The sequence below is a fragment of the Chelonoidis abingdonii genome, chromosome 3 (assembly GCF_003597395.2).
Source record: "Chelonoidis abingdonii isolate Lonesome George chromosome 3, CheloAbing_2.0, whole genome shotgun sequence".
NCBI classification, from domain to species: domain Eukaryota; kingdom Metazoa; phylum Chordata; order Testudines; family Testudinidae; genus Chelonoidis; species Chelonoidis abingdonii.
Window position 1 is genome coordinate 94975051 of NC_133771.1, and position 15900 is coordinate 94990950.

Sequence of the window (15900 nt, forward strand, 5' to 3'; positions counted from 1 at the left end):
CCTGGTCTAGGGTCATGAATGAGTTGCTATCTTTGGCCATGACTAATAGACAGATGGCATTATGAAGAGAAAGGGTAATAATATATACTTCCCTTTAGGTAAAGAGCCAAAATATTATTAAAATGTAAATATATTAACAGGAATGTTAGAGACAAAATAAAAGGATGTAAATGGCAAGAAAGTTTCTTCTGCATCAGTGAATATTCAGTGTTGTACTAATTACAGAAAATAAATGCAGCAGTGTACCTCTTAAAAACCCTTTCTCAGTTTTGCCTATGAAAGTCTGGAAGTAAATTATTGTTGTAAGCAGAGCACCAGTCTCTTGTACTTACTAAGTCAAGACAAGAAAGGAAAACTTAGAATAAAGTAAACTAGCTACTCTAGTGGATTAGACTTGTGTTTTCTAAATAAAGAACGATAATCTGTTTTGAAATGTGATATTCCCTGTTTGGTAGCAGCTGGATAATGAAGGTGAATTCTCACTAAATAAAAATTTCAGCCCCTTCAGCTCTACTTAGTTGACCCCTGATATGAACACATAAGCAAAAAAATGTAAGAATTAAATGTAATATAGAAGGTTTTAGCTTCTGTTACTGAGAGATAATCATATTTTCCAAGCTTAAAAACAGGAACATGAAAACCAAATTGGAATGACAGCATGAAAGTGCCCCCCATGGAGCACTATAGGGAGATAAGGAAGCTTTCTGCTGAAATGGCAAAATAAACAAATACCCCAAGTGATTATGTTAGCAACTTGAAAATTATTTTTATACCGAGATAAAATAAAAGCAGCCAGTGGCATTCTGGTACGCCTTCAAACTGGCAAGAGAGAGATCAAGCTTCCATTCCCAATCTCAAAAGGCTTGAACTACTGGCAAAGATATTCATTCCCATAACTGTTCAGTAACGCCAGAGTTCAGGAGTGTCCAGCAATGACAAGCAGTGTACTATGTCTGACCTGAAAGAACCATCTCTGGGAGTTTCTCTGCCAAGACTTGGTTGGATGTAAATGCAGATATTTAACTCACTAAGCAATTGACTGAAACCACCAATTTATCACATTTTAAATACAAACTAAAACTATATTAAGGTAGCCTGGAATACATTACTATATATGGTATCATAATGGATAATTGTATTATTGGAAATAAAAGAGTTCAATTCTTCTTTTCCAGGAAACGTTAAAAAGGATCTACATGCTGTGAAATTAGCCACATTTTACAGTAAACAAATTACCATAATTTGGGTCACCAAAAAGATTGGCCTTTTCTCTTTAATTACCTCTTGAAGTATTTTGTGCATGGAAATTTAGCAAGTACCATACTTGATTTGCACATAAGCAGATTAGAGATAAATGGAGTTGTATACATCATAGTTTTGTACCTTAGCTTCCTTTCCTTTTGCTACACTAATTTGTAGGAAAATATACTGAAAAAGAAAAAAATCACACTTTGACAGTGGTCAAGTAAATCATATTTTGGGAATACTCATGTTAAATAGACAATGAGCTAAAAAAGGCCCCACAGCATAGACTTAGTCTAATATCCGATTCATAAAATCAGTTGAATAAGCTATCATTACTGATTAAATGTGGGCTAAGGCATATGACAGTGAGCTGATTTGACTAAGAAAATTCTTGCCTCCTGATTGGCCGAAGTCAGCTTTGTTGTCAGTTCTTCCCTCATATTTTCCAACTGCTGTCTAAGCTGATTCTTATCCCCTTCCAGATGTAGTTTCTCCTTTTCAAATTGCTGCTCCAACTCCTTAGGAAAACAGAAGAACAAACCAGAAAAAATACATCTATTCTTAGTAGTCATTACAGCTTTTAACTCATAGAAAGAACTCTTCTCTCTAAGGAATTATAATAGGGGTAAGTTTTGCCAGTTATTCTGGAGATCATGGCTTTTTTGTGTACTTTCTAGTCCACATCCCTTGTTGATGATAAGATAAAAATAATAGTATGTAAAACCTCCTTTTGTAATACCATTGTGAATTAGCCTAAAGCATTCAAAAATATAGACTCTCAATTTTGCATATATGTGGGCTCCACCAACTCAGGGACCTTAAATTGTGTCAAACATTAGTTTTAAATTTGATAACATAGTATTTAATGTCTATATAAAATGCATGAAAGGAAGCAGTAAAACCTTAATGGCTAGGCAAAGGAGTCAGACAGGCAGCTGAGCTGCAGTTGGGGAAAGTCAATAATTTTTATGTCATTATAAAACTAAAAAAACAGCAAATAAATCCACACATCTAAAATGGTATTCATGTAATGAAAATGTATATATTTGATGGTCTACCTTTCACCCCTTTCCCTCATACTTTACTCACATTTTTAGACTGTACTTTTTGAGGGGGAGGGACTGCAACTATATCCATGTTTATGCAGCACTTAGCCTAAGAAGGCCCTGATTTTAATCAGAGGCTCCAGCTTGTATAGTAACACAAATATTAGAAGATGAAATATCAGTAATAAATAATTGCATGTGTGCCTTTGTGTGCCAATCTGTGACTTACATCAGTGTTTCATAAACCTATGCCATATATGTTTGTGCTGGAATCCTTACTCTTTAAAAAAACTGAAGTTATTTTTAAGACTGGTATTTTATTAATAATTTGGACACAAATGTGACAAAATGGAACATTATTCCAGTATATAATAATGCAATGTCACAAGATTATTTTAACATACAAAAATGTAACAGCAGCAAAAATGGGCTTTTAATAAACTTCAAGTCACAGCCACGTTGAAAGCCTTCAAAGTAAAAAAAAAAAAAAAAATCATTTTAAAGGATTAGCTCGAATGTCAGTGGAATATATTTTAAATTTACTAGGGCCAAAACTTACATCACAGTAACAATAAAGTTGCAACATCAAGTCACTTAGAAGTTAGAAATAACAGAATTAAGGTTTCCATGCAATCTTAATTTGGCCCCCTTGTGATTATGTATTATAAATCTTTAATTACATAATCACATACTATTTTCTCCACCGGATCTCCATCTCATTTAGTGCATAGGTAGGGCCCTACCAAATTCATGGCCATGAAAAACGCATCATGGACCATGAAATCTGTTCTCGTCCGTGAAATATATTTTTTTGCGTACCATTACCCTGCACTATACAGATTTCACAAGGGAGACCAGCGTTTCTCAAACTGGGGGGCCTGACCCATAGAGAGTTGTGGGGGGAAAGGTCAGAAGGTTATTGTGGAAGGGGGGGTCACAGCATTGCCATCCTTACTTTTGCAGATATTCAATATAAGCAGCTATTCAATATTTTGTTTATCCTTATTGTTCAGTGTGTAGCCCCAGGTTTTATTTAGTCACCTATTCAAACCCTGCTCTGAAGATAGAACTATTAATTTCCTTATGTGCTTTCTATGGTGCTTATCATTATAGTATCTCAGAGGTTCACAAAAAATAATTTATGTATTTTCACAGCATCCCCGTGAGGCGATGGGGTGACAGTATTCTCATTTTAAAGATGGGGAACTAAGACACAGAAAAATTAAGGTCAAAAGTGTCCACTAATTTTGCATGCCCAATTTGAGATGCGTAGGATCTGATTTTTCAGAGAACTTAAAATTCTGGCCCACTTTACATGTTCAAAGCACAGATCCCATTAACATCAGTGGGAGCTAAGCGTGCTCAGCACTTCTGCAAATTAGGCCCCAGGGTCCCAAATCTGGCAATCAAAAACTATGGGACACAGAATTAGTGACTAGCTGTGAAAAATCTGGTTTAAGTGACTTGCCCAGCATCACATAGGAACTCTGTGAGAGAGGCAGGGATAGAATCTAATGCTCCAGAGCAGCATTCAACTGCCTTAACTTTGAGACCCTCCTTTCTCTTCCTGCAGTCCCCTGCCTCAGTTACTACACACCTTCCAACTTCTGCAACAAATGAGGCAGAGTCTAATGGACAAAAGTATCTGTCAGTATACAACCCTGATTCATTTTCAGAATGGTCCATACTGCATACTAAATGAGGTGGGGGTTCTGTGGAAAAAGGAGCATATGATTATGTAATTGAAGATTGTATCACAATAAAAATGCACAAGAGGGCCAAATTAAGGTTGCATAGGAAGTCTTAATTCAGGCATTTCCTAATTTTTGAGTGCTTCAATTTGCAATCTTAACTTTCTTAAAATATATGTTTTGTGGATGTAATTCCTAGTTCCCAAAAAACTGAAAAAAAATTCCATTATGTGGAATCATATTGACAGCCTATATGGGTCATCAGTAGGATTGAAATCTTTAGGTCCACAGCACATGTCTACCACTTCAGCTAACAGAGGAGAAGTAGGCTGTTATCCTTTACTTTGACCAGGCACTAGAGGGAAGTCAGACGCACATTTTGCCAGTGGATTTCACAGATATTTGTTGACAGCAGAGGAATGATAAGATTCAGGAATTCTGGGTTTCATTCCAGGCTCTGGATGGGAATACAGTCTAGTGGACAAAGGCTCTTCTTCCTCTGTCCACACCTCCAGCCTGATCTTGTCCTAGTCCCCTCTCTTCTTCCTACTCTTATAATCTCATTGTCCAGCCCGCTTCAGTCTCCCACTCCAGTGTCCTCTCCAAGTCCCAGTCTTTCCTCCCATTTGGCTCTCAGTCTCAGTCTCTATCCCCACCTCGCCTCTCAATCCCTTTTCCCAGCTAGTCTGAGTCCCCTCCTCCCCATCCCCCTGGCTCCTTGTCCCAAGCCTACTCCGTCATTCTAGCTCAGCTCTTGTCCCCTCTGCATCTAATGCAGATTTTCCTATTCCAAGCTGCTTTGGAGGTGGGGTGGGGAGGGCAGGAAGTGCTATTGAGAGCACTGGGGAGACTGTCTTTCTTCTCTCTGTTCTGATGTCCAGCACCACATCGATCACAGAAGCTAGCAGCAGCCATTGCAAAGGGAGTCCAGCATTCCTGAGATGGAGCATGCTCCATGCAGATGGTATCTGAAGAACTTAGTGGCAAAATCCTAGCTAGTCTCTACTGAACATGTGCCAATTGTGATTTTTCTTATATAAATGATAACTTGTCGAAATTTGACATCTTTTCACTGGAATAACAAAAGGCACATCCCTGATACTAGGGCAACATCTCTGACAATTTTCCAGCCTTTCTTCCTCAAGCATGAAGAAAAAAGTTTTAACTTTTTTTTCTCTTTTTTTAATATGGGATACAATACATTTTTTCCCAATCTGATTATCAGAATTGGTTGATTGTTTTCGTGATACTTAAAAAAAAAAAAAAAAAAATTCAGCCTGAGGTAGACACCCAGCATGGAAAATTTCATCCCTTTAATGACTGAAGTTTGGCAAAGTTATTAGCAACTGAAAATGGTGCCAGTTGATATAAAATGTAGGTGCTACCAGCTCTACCGATAACATACTAAAAGATACAATTTACAATAAAAAATAAACCTTTCAATACATATGCCACCCCTCACCGTACTGTCAGTCCTTTTTCCTCCTCTTGTCGTTTACTTCTTTACACTATCTTCCTACTTTCTCCACAAAAGTATACTTGGGGCCTTCCTTCCTCTATCCCTCCAACAGCACAGTATATCTTTGCAAAGCCATCAGCAGGGACTTCCTGTCTCACGTTAGACATGAGACAGGTAATATTTACTACGGAGTAGTTCAGTCTCTATCCTCTACTGAGGTTCCCTAATAAATCAGCCCACAATGAAGGTGGACATTTGTGATATGGACACAGGACCAATAACTCATTTTCCAAAGTTGTTTGTAGTGTTGCTGTAGCCAAATTGGTCCCATGATATGAGAGAGAGGAATGGTAAGTGAGGAATGGACCAACTTCTGTTGGTGAAAAGTACAAGCTTTCAAGCTTCATAGAGTTCTTCTTCAACTGTAGGGAAGGTAACCAGAGTATCTAAGCTAAATACAAGTTGGGTTAGACTGGTAAGCCAAAGGAGTTTACACATGCTATAGAAGACTACTTAAAATGAAGTGGGCAATTAAGGGTTTGCAGGCAGCAGGGTCTGTAACAAATTGTTGTAATGCAACCAGTGTCTCTGTTGAATCAATGCCCCAGTGGTAACTGTGTGGATGAAACCAGGGAATTACCATGCTCTCAAATGAATTCACACAGAAAACAATAAAAGACAAAAACACCCTATCACCCATGGGTGTACACTTTTCACAAAGCAATCACTCCATATCTGACCTCTCCTTCCTCATCTTCAAGGAAACCTGTTCAACACCTTCAAAAGGCAAGCCTAGGAACTTAAATTCATAACTCTGCTAGACACTAAAAACTATGGACTCAGAGACACTATTTTTATGACTCATTATGACAATTTTAACCCCTAGTTGCCCATTTCATTTTAAATAGTGTCCTACAGCATGTGTCAATTCCTTATGCTTAATAATCTGTCCCAACTTGTATTTTGCTTAGACACTGTAGTTACCTTCCCCAGACCAGAAAAAGAGCTCCATGAAGCTTGAAAGCTTGTACCTTTCACCAACAAAAGCTGGTCCAATAAAAGATATTGCCTCAGCTACCCTGACTCTCTCATTTTGCAAAGGCCACTAAAAACCATTAGATGTCTACAGTTTTCAGTAACAACCTATCTTTGTTGGACTCCCATTGCTGACCTAAAGCTGAAAGGCTCCATGGCTTATTAACATTTGTCTCATTTCTCTATTCCCAGAGAGTCAAATCCACCTTCCTCATGTCAACAACTGCATTCTAACAAGCAAAGGTCTTTTCTAATATAAGCCAATATAATGACTTGGTGAAAATATTTTAAGAACCCCCATATATTCTGCACATCTTCCAAAATCAAAACTAAAATAATTTATAAGACCAACAAATAAACAAACAAAGCAAGTACAATAAAACAACACTGAAAGCAGATGGGAGCAAAGCACAGCTGAGAAAATCTACAAAAATAATCCACCTATAAGGCCTACAGATATTTTAATTGGCCAAATCCATATACAATACAGAACAGGTAGGCACTGAAAAATATTGGAAATATTCAATACAAAAGGAAAACAGTTTCAGTCAGAAATTATTCTCCTTCAGTATTAGTGTTCATAACAACAAAGAAACATATTTTAACAATGCAATAATGCAGCAGCAAAAACTCTTTAGCTTGAAGTTCAACTCAGTCCTACAACTCTAGATCTGGAGCTCTATCAAAAGCATTTTCTTTCCACTGTGTGCCATGCAGCCACTAATAAACAGCTAGATCTACATCTCACTGAGGCTATGGAAAGACTCTCAGTGACTTCACTGATTTATGGATTAGGCCCATAGTTCTTTCCCCAAGCACCTGTACAAGGGCGGGGGGAAGCTATCCTGAGATTAACCATGTGTTCAATGGGCAACACATAGTGCTCCGGCATCTTGTCAAAAGTATGTTCACTTTTCTACAAAAGTTTGAAGAGTAATCTTTAATATACTATTTTTCATAACTATAAAGGTGCAACGATGGCTTTGCTGTATACATGTATTTAAATCAATAGCAAGTTAGCTAACACAACTAGGACTGCTCTATCACCCTCAACTTGTCCATGTTTCATTTAGGAATTGCAGTGTGCATGGTTGTATATAAAAGGACCCCAGAGCACTATAATGCCCTTTGTTATTCTTTACAAATGTAAATGTACCAGAGTCAAGCCCTCTTAGGAGAATAAGGGATAAAAGAATGAAATAAGGGAATGAATACATGCTATCCATTTTCTCATAGTTTGGCTCAACACCTTTTCTTAGTTGGAACACCCTTTCTTACTTGTTTTTGTCATAACTTACCAGTTGCAGCTTTTTCTTTTCCTTGGTAGCATTGCTGTGTGCAGCCTCAATCGCAGTGTGATGTTTCCATGCTAATTCTTCCAAGGTCTTAGAATGAGCCTCATTTAACTGTGCAGCCTCCCCTTCCAATCTGGTTTGCAGCTTTATCAGCTCTTTCTCATAATACTCTCGTTGTGTTTCCCTTGCTTCATTGACCTTCTGTAAAAGCCAGACAACAAAAAATTGCAAATCATCTATTCTTAAGTACTTGTCTATCTCAGTAAGGGGAAAAAGGTAAAAAAGGAAAAACTAGTGAAGTTTTACACAAATACTCAAAAACAATTATACTTCATATATATGTAGCATAGAATAAATACCCTTAAACTAGATCTTTAAACTATCCTGAAGAAGGTGTTTCAATTATAGACTAAGTATAAGAAGTTTAAATCAATTGTCTCTTTTTTTGCTCTATTTAATCATGTAAAAAAAAAAGCAGAAATTTCAGATCTAGAGGCAATTTCCAATTCATTATTCTCTGAGCTACAAACATGTTTTTGGATATCAGTTCTTTTTCTTTCTTATTTCAGTTTTGAACTAGTGCTGGTGTGTAGTGAGGCAAGGAGGAAATTCCTTATTATGATGCCCTCTCAGGACAAAAGTCAGAAAGAAGGTTGTTCAAACAACGTAACATAGTTTAAACCAGCAAAGAATCCTGTGGCACCTTATAGACTAACAGATGTTTTGGAGCATGAGCTTTCGTGGGTGAATACCCACTTCGTCAGATGCATGTGGTGGAAATTTTCAGGGGCAGGTATATATATGCAAGCAAGCTAGAGATAATGAGGTTAGTTCAATCAGGGAGGATGAGGCCCTGTTCTAGCAGTTGAGGTGTGAAAACCAAGGGAGGAGAAACTGGTTCTGTAGTTGGCAAGCCATTCACAGTCTTTGTTTAATCCTGAGCTGATGGTGTCAAATTTGCAGATGAACTGAAGCTCAGCAGTTTCTCTTTGAAGTCTAGTCCTTAAATTTTTTTGCTGTAAGATGGCTACTTTACATGTGCTATTGTGTGGCCAGGAAGGTTGAAGTGTTCTCCTACAGGTTTTTGTATATTGCTATTACTTTATATGTAATCTATATCATCATCATGATCTTAACTGGTGGGAACAGAAAGAAACAATTAAAGAATCATTATACAATAGCTCAAGTTTTAGTTTGCTATATTTGCCCTGTCATGGGCCTATTGGGTACCTGAATGTACATTCTCAAAGCTTACTGATTTTCAATTTTTCCTTGACCTCAGCCCCATTCCCACCTCACGGGGGCACTCTGGGAGATGAGACACATAGGAAGATTATTGGCAATCTGCTTCAAGAATCAAGCAGCACAACAGATGCCAGAAATCAGTTTGGATAACATTGCACCTACCTCCTCTCTGTCATAATCTCAGCTGAAACTATCACCTTCAACTATGCAATGCACATGATCTACATTAGTAACTTGAAAAGTTGGCAGTACCATATGTGTCCCACAGGGCAGTGTAATGTGCTATCGCTGCTCCATACAGTCAGACACTCCAGACTTTTAAAGGAGTTAAGATATTTCAGACTTCATTAATATTTCCCGTTAGAATTCTAAGGCTTCTGTTTTGCTGATCTAAAATAGTAAGAACTGTGGTTTGTTTGTTTTTACCTTTTCCATTGCCAGAATCTGCTGCCTTTGTCTTTCATCCAGACTTTGTGTTTTGCTCTGCAATAGATTTCTTTCCTCTTCCATCTGAGACAGTTTCTCTTTTAATCTAGATTTTTCTGATTCTAAATCTCTTATTGTAACTTCCTGTGTCATCTGTGTAGCTTGAAGAATTCCAATGTGACCTACAAAAAGAAAACAACCATTTAAAATCAGATAAAGATTATTCACCTATAACCCAAATTCTTACAAATGGACTTTGCACATTCCCGCCCAAGTGATATCCAGTGATGCAGCTCTGACAGTGGAACCTTCCTGCAGCAGTGCTCTCATGCCCCCTCCCTCCTTAGATAAGCAGTACCACAATCTCTGTAAGTTGAGGTGCAGAGTCCTAATTGAATAATGATTGTAGTACTGCATTACCAAACTGAACATCTGACCGGGATGCTAGATTTAGTGAGTAATGCTTTGTGAAAGTACGAATAGAGCTCCAGGTTGTAGCTCTTCATGTCTCTATACATGGAAACCATATTTTCCCTTGGAATTGGGGCAGAGCTTTGTTTGTAGCTTTCCACTATACAAAACAGCTTTTCTGTGTACAAAACTTAACCCATTTAGACAAATGTTGTGATGTAATTATGTTTCCTTTATTATTAGCATCCCCAAATAAAAAAGACAGTTACTCACCTTTGTAACTGTTGTTCTTCGAGATGTGTTGCTCATATCCATTCCAATTAGGTGTGCACGTGCCGCGTGCACGTTCGTTGGAAGATTTTTACCCTAGCAACACTCGGTGGATTGGCTGCGTCGCCCCCTGCAGTGGCACCATTATGGCGCCAGACATATACCCCTGCCGACCCAATGGCCCTTCAGTTCCTTGTTGCCGGCTACTCCGACAGAGGGGAAGGAGGGCGGGTTTGGAATGGATATGAGCAACACATCTCGAAGAACAACATTTACAAAGGTGAGTAACCGTCTTTTCTTCTTCGAGTGCTTGCTCATATCGATTCCAATTAGGTGATTCCCAAGCCTTATCTAGGCAGTGGGGTCGGAGTGAGATGTTGCAGAATGCAAAACTGCTGAGCCAAAAGCTGCATCATCTCTGGACTGTTGAACCAATGCGTAATGTGAGACAAAGGTGTGAATCGATGATCAGGTAGCTGCCTAACATATTTCCTGGATGGAAACATAGGCCAGGAAGGCAGCAGATGAAGCTTGAGCCCGAGTAGAATGGGCAGTGGGGTGGCTAGCCGGAACGCGAGCCAAATCAAAGCAGGCACGAATGCAAGACGTCACCCAAGATGAAATTCGCTGGGAGGAAACCAGCAGGCCCTTCATCTGGTCTGCCACTGCTACAAGGAGCTGAGGCGACTTTTGAAAGGGTTTTGTTTTTTCGATATAAAAGGCGAGAGCCCTGCAGACGTCTAGGGAGTGCAGCTGTTGTTCCCGACACGATGAGTACGGCTTCGGGAAGAAGACTGGAAGGAAGATGTCTTGATTGACATGAAAGGCAGATACCACCTTAGGGAGGAAGGCGGGGTGTGGTCGCCGCTGTACCTTGTCCTTATGAAACACCATATACGGGGGGTCCGCTGTCAGGGCCCGAAGCTCGGATACTCGCCTTGCCGAAGTAATAGCGACGAGGAAGTCCGTCTTCCAGGAGAGGTACAGCAGTGAGCAGGTGGCTAGCGTTCAAAAGGAGGACCCATAAGCTTGGCTAGAACCAGATTGAGGTCCCAGGTAGGAGTAGGGTGTCTAACCTGCAGGTACAAATGTTCCAAGCCCTTGAGGAACCTCGAAACCATGGGGTGAGAGAAGACTGATCGCCCGTCCTCCCCTGGGTGGGAGGCGGAGATGGCTGCCAGATGCACTTTTATGGAGAGACCGCTAGGCCATGTTCTTTCAGGGACCAGAGGTAGTGCAGGACAGTAGGAACTGGTACCTGCGTGAGGACAGTGTTACATTGAGTGCATCAGCAGGAGAAATGCTTCCACTTGGCCAGATATGTCAACTTAGTGAAAGGCTTCCTACTGCCCAAGAGTACCTGTGGGACTGAGACAGAGCAATGTAACTCGGGCCGGCTAAACCACGCAGCAACCATGCTGTGAGGTGAAGAGACTGTAGGTCTGGATGGTGAAGTCTGCCGAAGTCCTGAGTTATGAGATCCGGCCAGAGTGGTAGGGAAATTGGGTCTGCCACTGAGAGGTCGAACAACATGGTGTACCAGTGCTGCCTCGGCCACGCTGGAGCGATCATGATCAGGTGGGCGCTGTCCCTACAGAGCTTGAGAAGGACCCTGTGGACCAGCGAGAATGGTGGAAAGGTGTAGAGTAGACGGTTGGTCCACGGTATCAGGAATGCGTCTGAGAGGGAACCCGGGGAGCGCACCTGGAAGGAGCAGAACACATGGCATTTCCTGTTCTCGTGAGAGGTGAAGAGGTCTATGTGGGGAAAACCCCACTTCCGGAAAACAGAATAGATGACGTCCAGACGAACTGACCACTTGTGAGACAGGAAGGATCTGCTGAGGTGATCTGCCAGAGTGTTCTGATTTCCTGGGAGAAAGGATGCTACCAGATCGAGTGAGTAGGCTATGCAAAAGTCCCAGAGCTGAATGGCTTCCTGACAAAGGAGGGAGGAGCGTGCGCCACCCTGCTTGTTTATGCAAAACATGGCCATTGTGTTGTCCGTGAACACTGATACACAACGGCCTTGGAGATGCTCTCGAAACACCTGGCACACTAGACGAACTGCCCTCAGCTCCCGCACATTGATGTGTACGGTTAGTTCTTGAGCTGACCAGAGACCTTGAGTGCGGAGGCCCTGGAGGTGGGCACCCCAACCCAGAGATGACGCAACTGTAGTTAGGGCCATCGAAGGTTGCGGGGGTGGAATGGCATCCCTGCACAAACTAAGGTGGGAGTCAGCCACCAGGTTAGAGAGCCTAAAACATTCGGGGGAACAGTGAGTATCGAGTCCAGGCTGTCCCGGCCCGGCCACTATACTGAGGCAAGCCAGGTTTGAAATGGAGGCGTAGCCTGGCGTGTTTGGTCACGAAGGTGCAGGTGGCCATGTGACCGAGTAGGCTGAGACAAGCGTGAGCCGATGTTGTCGGGAAGGTTTGGAGGCCTTGAATAATTGTAGCCATCGCCTGAAAACGAGGCTGCGGCAGGCAGGCTCTGGCCAGAGTGGAGCTCAGAATCACCCCGACGAAGTCTCTTCTCTGCGTTGGTATCAGAGTCGATTTCTCTTGTTGATCATGAGGCCTAGACTCCTGAAGAGGTCTTTGACGATGTATAGGTGATGTCTCACTTGTGACTCGGAGGTCCCTCGAATGAGCCAATTGTCGAGATATGGGTAAACGTGCACCTGACGACGCCAGAGGGAGGCGGCGACTATGGCCATGCATTTTGTGAATACTCGCGGAGCCGTAGAAAGGTCAAATGGAAGGACCGTGAACTGAAAATGTTGATGGTTGACCACAAAACGGAGGTACCGTCTGTGTGGTGGGTAAATCGCGACGTGGAAATACGCATCCTTCATATCGAGGGAGGTGTACCAGTCTCCGGGATCCAAAGACAGAATAATGGTCCCCAGGGATACCATGCGGAACTTCAACTTTATCATGAATTTGTTGAGTCCTTGCAGGTCTAGGATCAGTTGTAGACCTCCCTTTGCCTTGGGGATTAGGAAGTATCGGAAATAAAACCCCTTGCCCCTCAGGTCTTTTGGTACCTCCTCTATGGCTCCAATGGTTAGGAGCGAGTGGACCTCTTGTAAGAGGAATTGCTCGTGAGAGGGGTCCCTGAAGAGGGATGAGAAGGGAGGGTGAGAAGGTGGGGTTGAAACAAACAGAAGGTGGTATCCCAACTCCACTGTGCGCAGGACCCAACGATCCGAAGTTAGGTGAGGAGGAAATGGGAGAGGTGGTTGTAAAAGGGAGGAGAAGGATCCGGTAAAACAACTGGTGGGCCGTCCTCGGGTGTCCCATCAAAAGTTCTGTTTGGGCCCTGCCAGTGGTTTGGGGGAGGGAGGGCCTGATTTTGCCCTGTTTGGGGGCCAGACTGCCTCCGTCGATTCCCTCGGTCACGCCTTCTGCTGAAGTCCTGTCGTGGCCTAGGCTGGGGTAAGCACGGTGAGGCTGGGGCCGGAAGGTCCTGCATTGGGTCACTGGTGTGTGCATCCCCAGTGAGTGCATTATTACATGACTGTCCTTCAGACTTTGTAATCTGGGATCAGTCTTGTCTGAGAAGAGCCCCTGGCCTTCAAAGGGCAAGTCCTGAATAGTTTGTTGTAATTCAGGTGGAAGGCCTGATACCTGGAGCCAGGAGATATGCCTCATCATCACTCCTGACACCAGAGTCCTGGCTGCGTCCAGAGAAGCTTCGAGGGAGGTTCTTGCCGCCTTCTTACCCTCTTCAAGTAGGGTCTAAATTCCTGGCAGGACTCCTGGGGAAGACGCTCCGTAAACTACCCCAAAGTCGTCCACATGTTATATTTATACCTTCTTAGGAGGGCTTGCTGGTTTGCCACCCTAAGTTGAAGGCCCCCAGCTGAATATATTTTGCAGCTTAGGAGGTCCGTGCGCCTAGCCTCCCTGGGAGCAGGAGCTTGCTGACCATGACGCTCCCTCTTGTTTACCAATTGAACTACCAGCGAGCAAGAAGGTAGATGTATGTAGAGATACTCGTACCCCTTGGAGGGTACCATATATTTTCTCTCTACTCCCCTGGCTGTGAGGGGGATTGAGGCTGGGGATTGCCAAATGCTGTCCGCGTTTGCTTGAATTGTGTGGATAAATGGCAGGGCTACTCTAGTAAGTGCGTCAGCAGATAGGATGTCCACTACAGGGTCCTCTATTTCAGGGACCTCCTCCACTTGCAGATTCATATTCTGCGCCACCCATCTCAAGAGGTCTCGATGTGCCCTTAGGTCAATTGGGGGAGGGCCGGAGGAGGATGTTCCTGCCACAGCCTTGTCTGGCAAGGAGGAAGAGGAGAGGCCAGGGACAAAGGGTCCTGTGGGGGCTCCTGTTCTTGAGGAGAGGAGTCAGACTCCGGTGGGACCTGGGTGTCTGCAAGTGGTACCAAAGCCTCATCTGTACCCATGGGGAGGGGGCTTACGGTTGCCTCTGGTGCCCGGTGTTGTAACGGGGCAGACTGTGGTGCAACTGAGGGAACACCTTGGGCTTGGTGGTATGCCCATGGTGTCCAGAAAGACCACTGATAGGGTCCTTGCTCGTGGCTCTGGCTCTCAGGAAACATATGGCTGGGGACATCCGAGTCACAATCCTGTGGATAGGAAATGCTACCAGCCTACGATAACACTAAGATGTGTCTCAACGGCCAAAGCGGTGCTAATAGACCCTGAGAGGGAGCCATGTCTCGGGTTGGTCTTTCCCGGGACGGTACCAGGGAGCGGTACCGGGAGCTGTAACGGTACCGCGAGGGAGACCGGGACCTACGACCAAAGCGGTGCCAGAAGGTCGACCGGGATCTTGAGTCCCTTTGCCTGGAGCGGCTGCGAGATGCGCGGTGCCGTGAACGGTGCCGGGAGTCGGATCAGTACTGTGAGTATCTGGCAGGTGAACGAGAGGCCGAGCGGTGCCGCGAGTGCGACCGGTACCACGATGGAGACCGGTGCCGGGACTGCGAGCCGCGTTGGGACCGGGATTGTCGGTGGGACCGAGATCATCGGCAGGACCGAGATTTTGAACGACGTCTCTCGGCGGCTCCCACGGAGGGCGGCCTCAGCAAGGCAGGCTTGCCAATACATTGGATGACCCACACAGGTGGTGCCAGTGGTTGAGACAGCGCGGTCTCCGTCATCGCGATCAACTCCCACGTCGTGGAGAAGGTCTCCAGCGTGTATAGGAGAGCGAGCTTGACCACGGCGTGAGCCAGGGAGCTTTCGGGCACCGGATTCAACGGCCCCTGCGGGACCGGAATCAACGGTGCTGCAGCAGATGACAGTGCCGGGTGGTCCGTCATTGATGGGTGCTCCTTCTGTGGTGCAAGTGGTGCTGAAGCAGCCGGAGCACTGTATTGCTTCCTGGGCCACGGGGACAGGGAGCAGTGCCGAGCAGACATCCGTGCCAGTGAGGGTTGGTGCCGTGGCTCCTTCGAGGTACCAGAGCGGTCCGGAGCCGAAGGAGCGCTCCTCACAGATGGAGGTCGAGCGCTCGATACCGACGTTGCAGGGCTAAATGCCACCCTCCATGAGGAGCTGTTTCAGTCGAAAGTCCCGCTCCTTCTTCGTCCTCAGTTTAAATGACTTACAGATGCAACACTTTTCAGGAAGGTGGGATTCCCCTAGACACTTGAGGCAGGAGTCGTGGGGATTCCCTATTGGCACTGGCTTTTGGCAGGCTGAGCACGGTTTGAATTCCGGTGACCTGGGCATGAGCCCAGCACCGGGGTGGAGGAAAGGGGCTAATCCCTGATCCCCGCTCAACTAAATGC

The 15900-nt window shown here is 43.9% G+C and overlaps 1 protein-coding gene across 1 annotated transcript in view; it reads right to left on the reverse strand.

The window, feature by feature from the left end:
* The window catches only part of FAM184A (family with sequence similarity 184 member A), a 184230-nt gene that overhangs the window by 83982 nt on the left and 84348 nt on the right, over nucleotides 1-15900 (reverse strand). Inside the window, exons 4-6 of the mRNA XM_075063906.1 lie at nucleotides 9443-9624; nucleotides 7775-7972; nucleotides 1641-1763 (exon numbers count right to left, since the gene is read on the reverse strand). Coding sequence (XP_074920007.1) covers nucleotides 1641-1763; nucleotides 7775-7972; nucleotides 9443-9624 — 503 coding nt within the window. The remainder of the gene's footprint in view (nucleotides 1-1640; nucleotides 1764-7774; nucleotides 7973-9442; nucleotides 9625-15900) is intronic.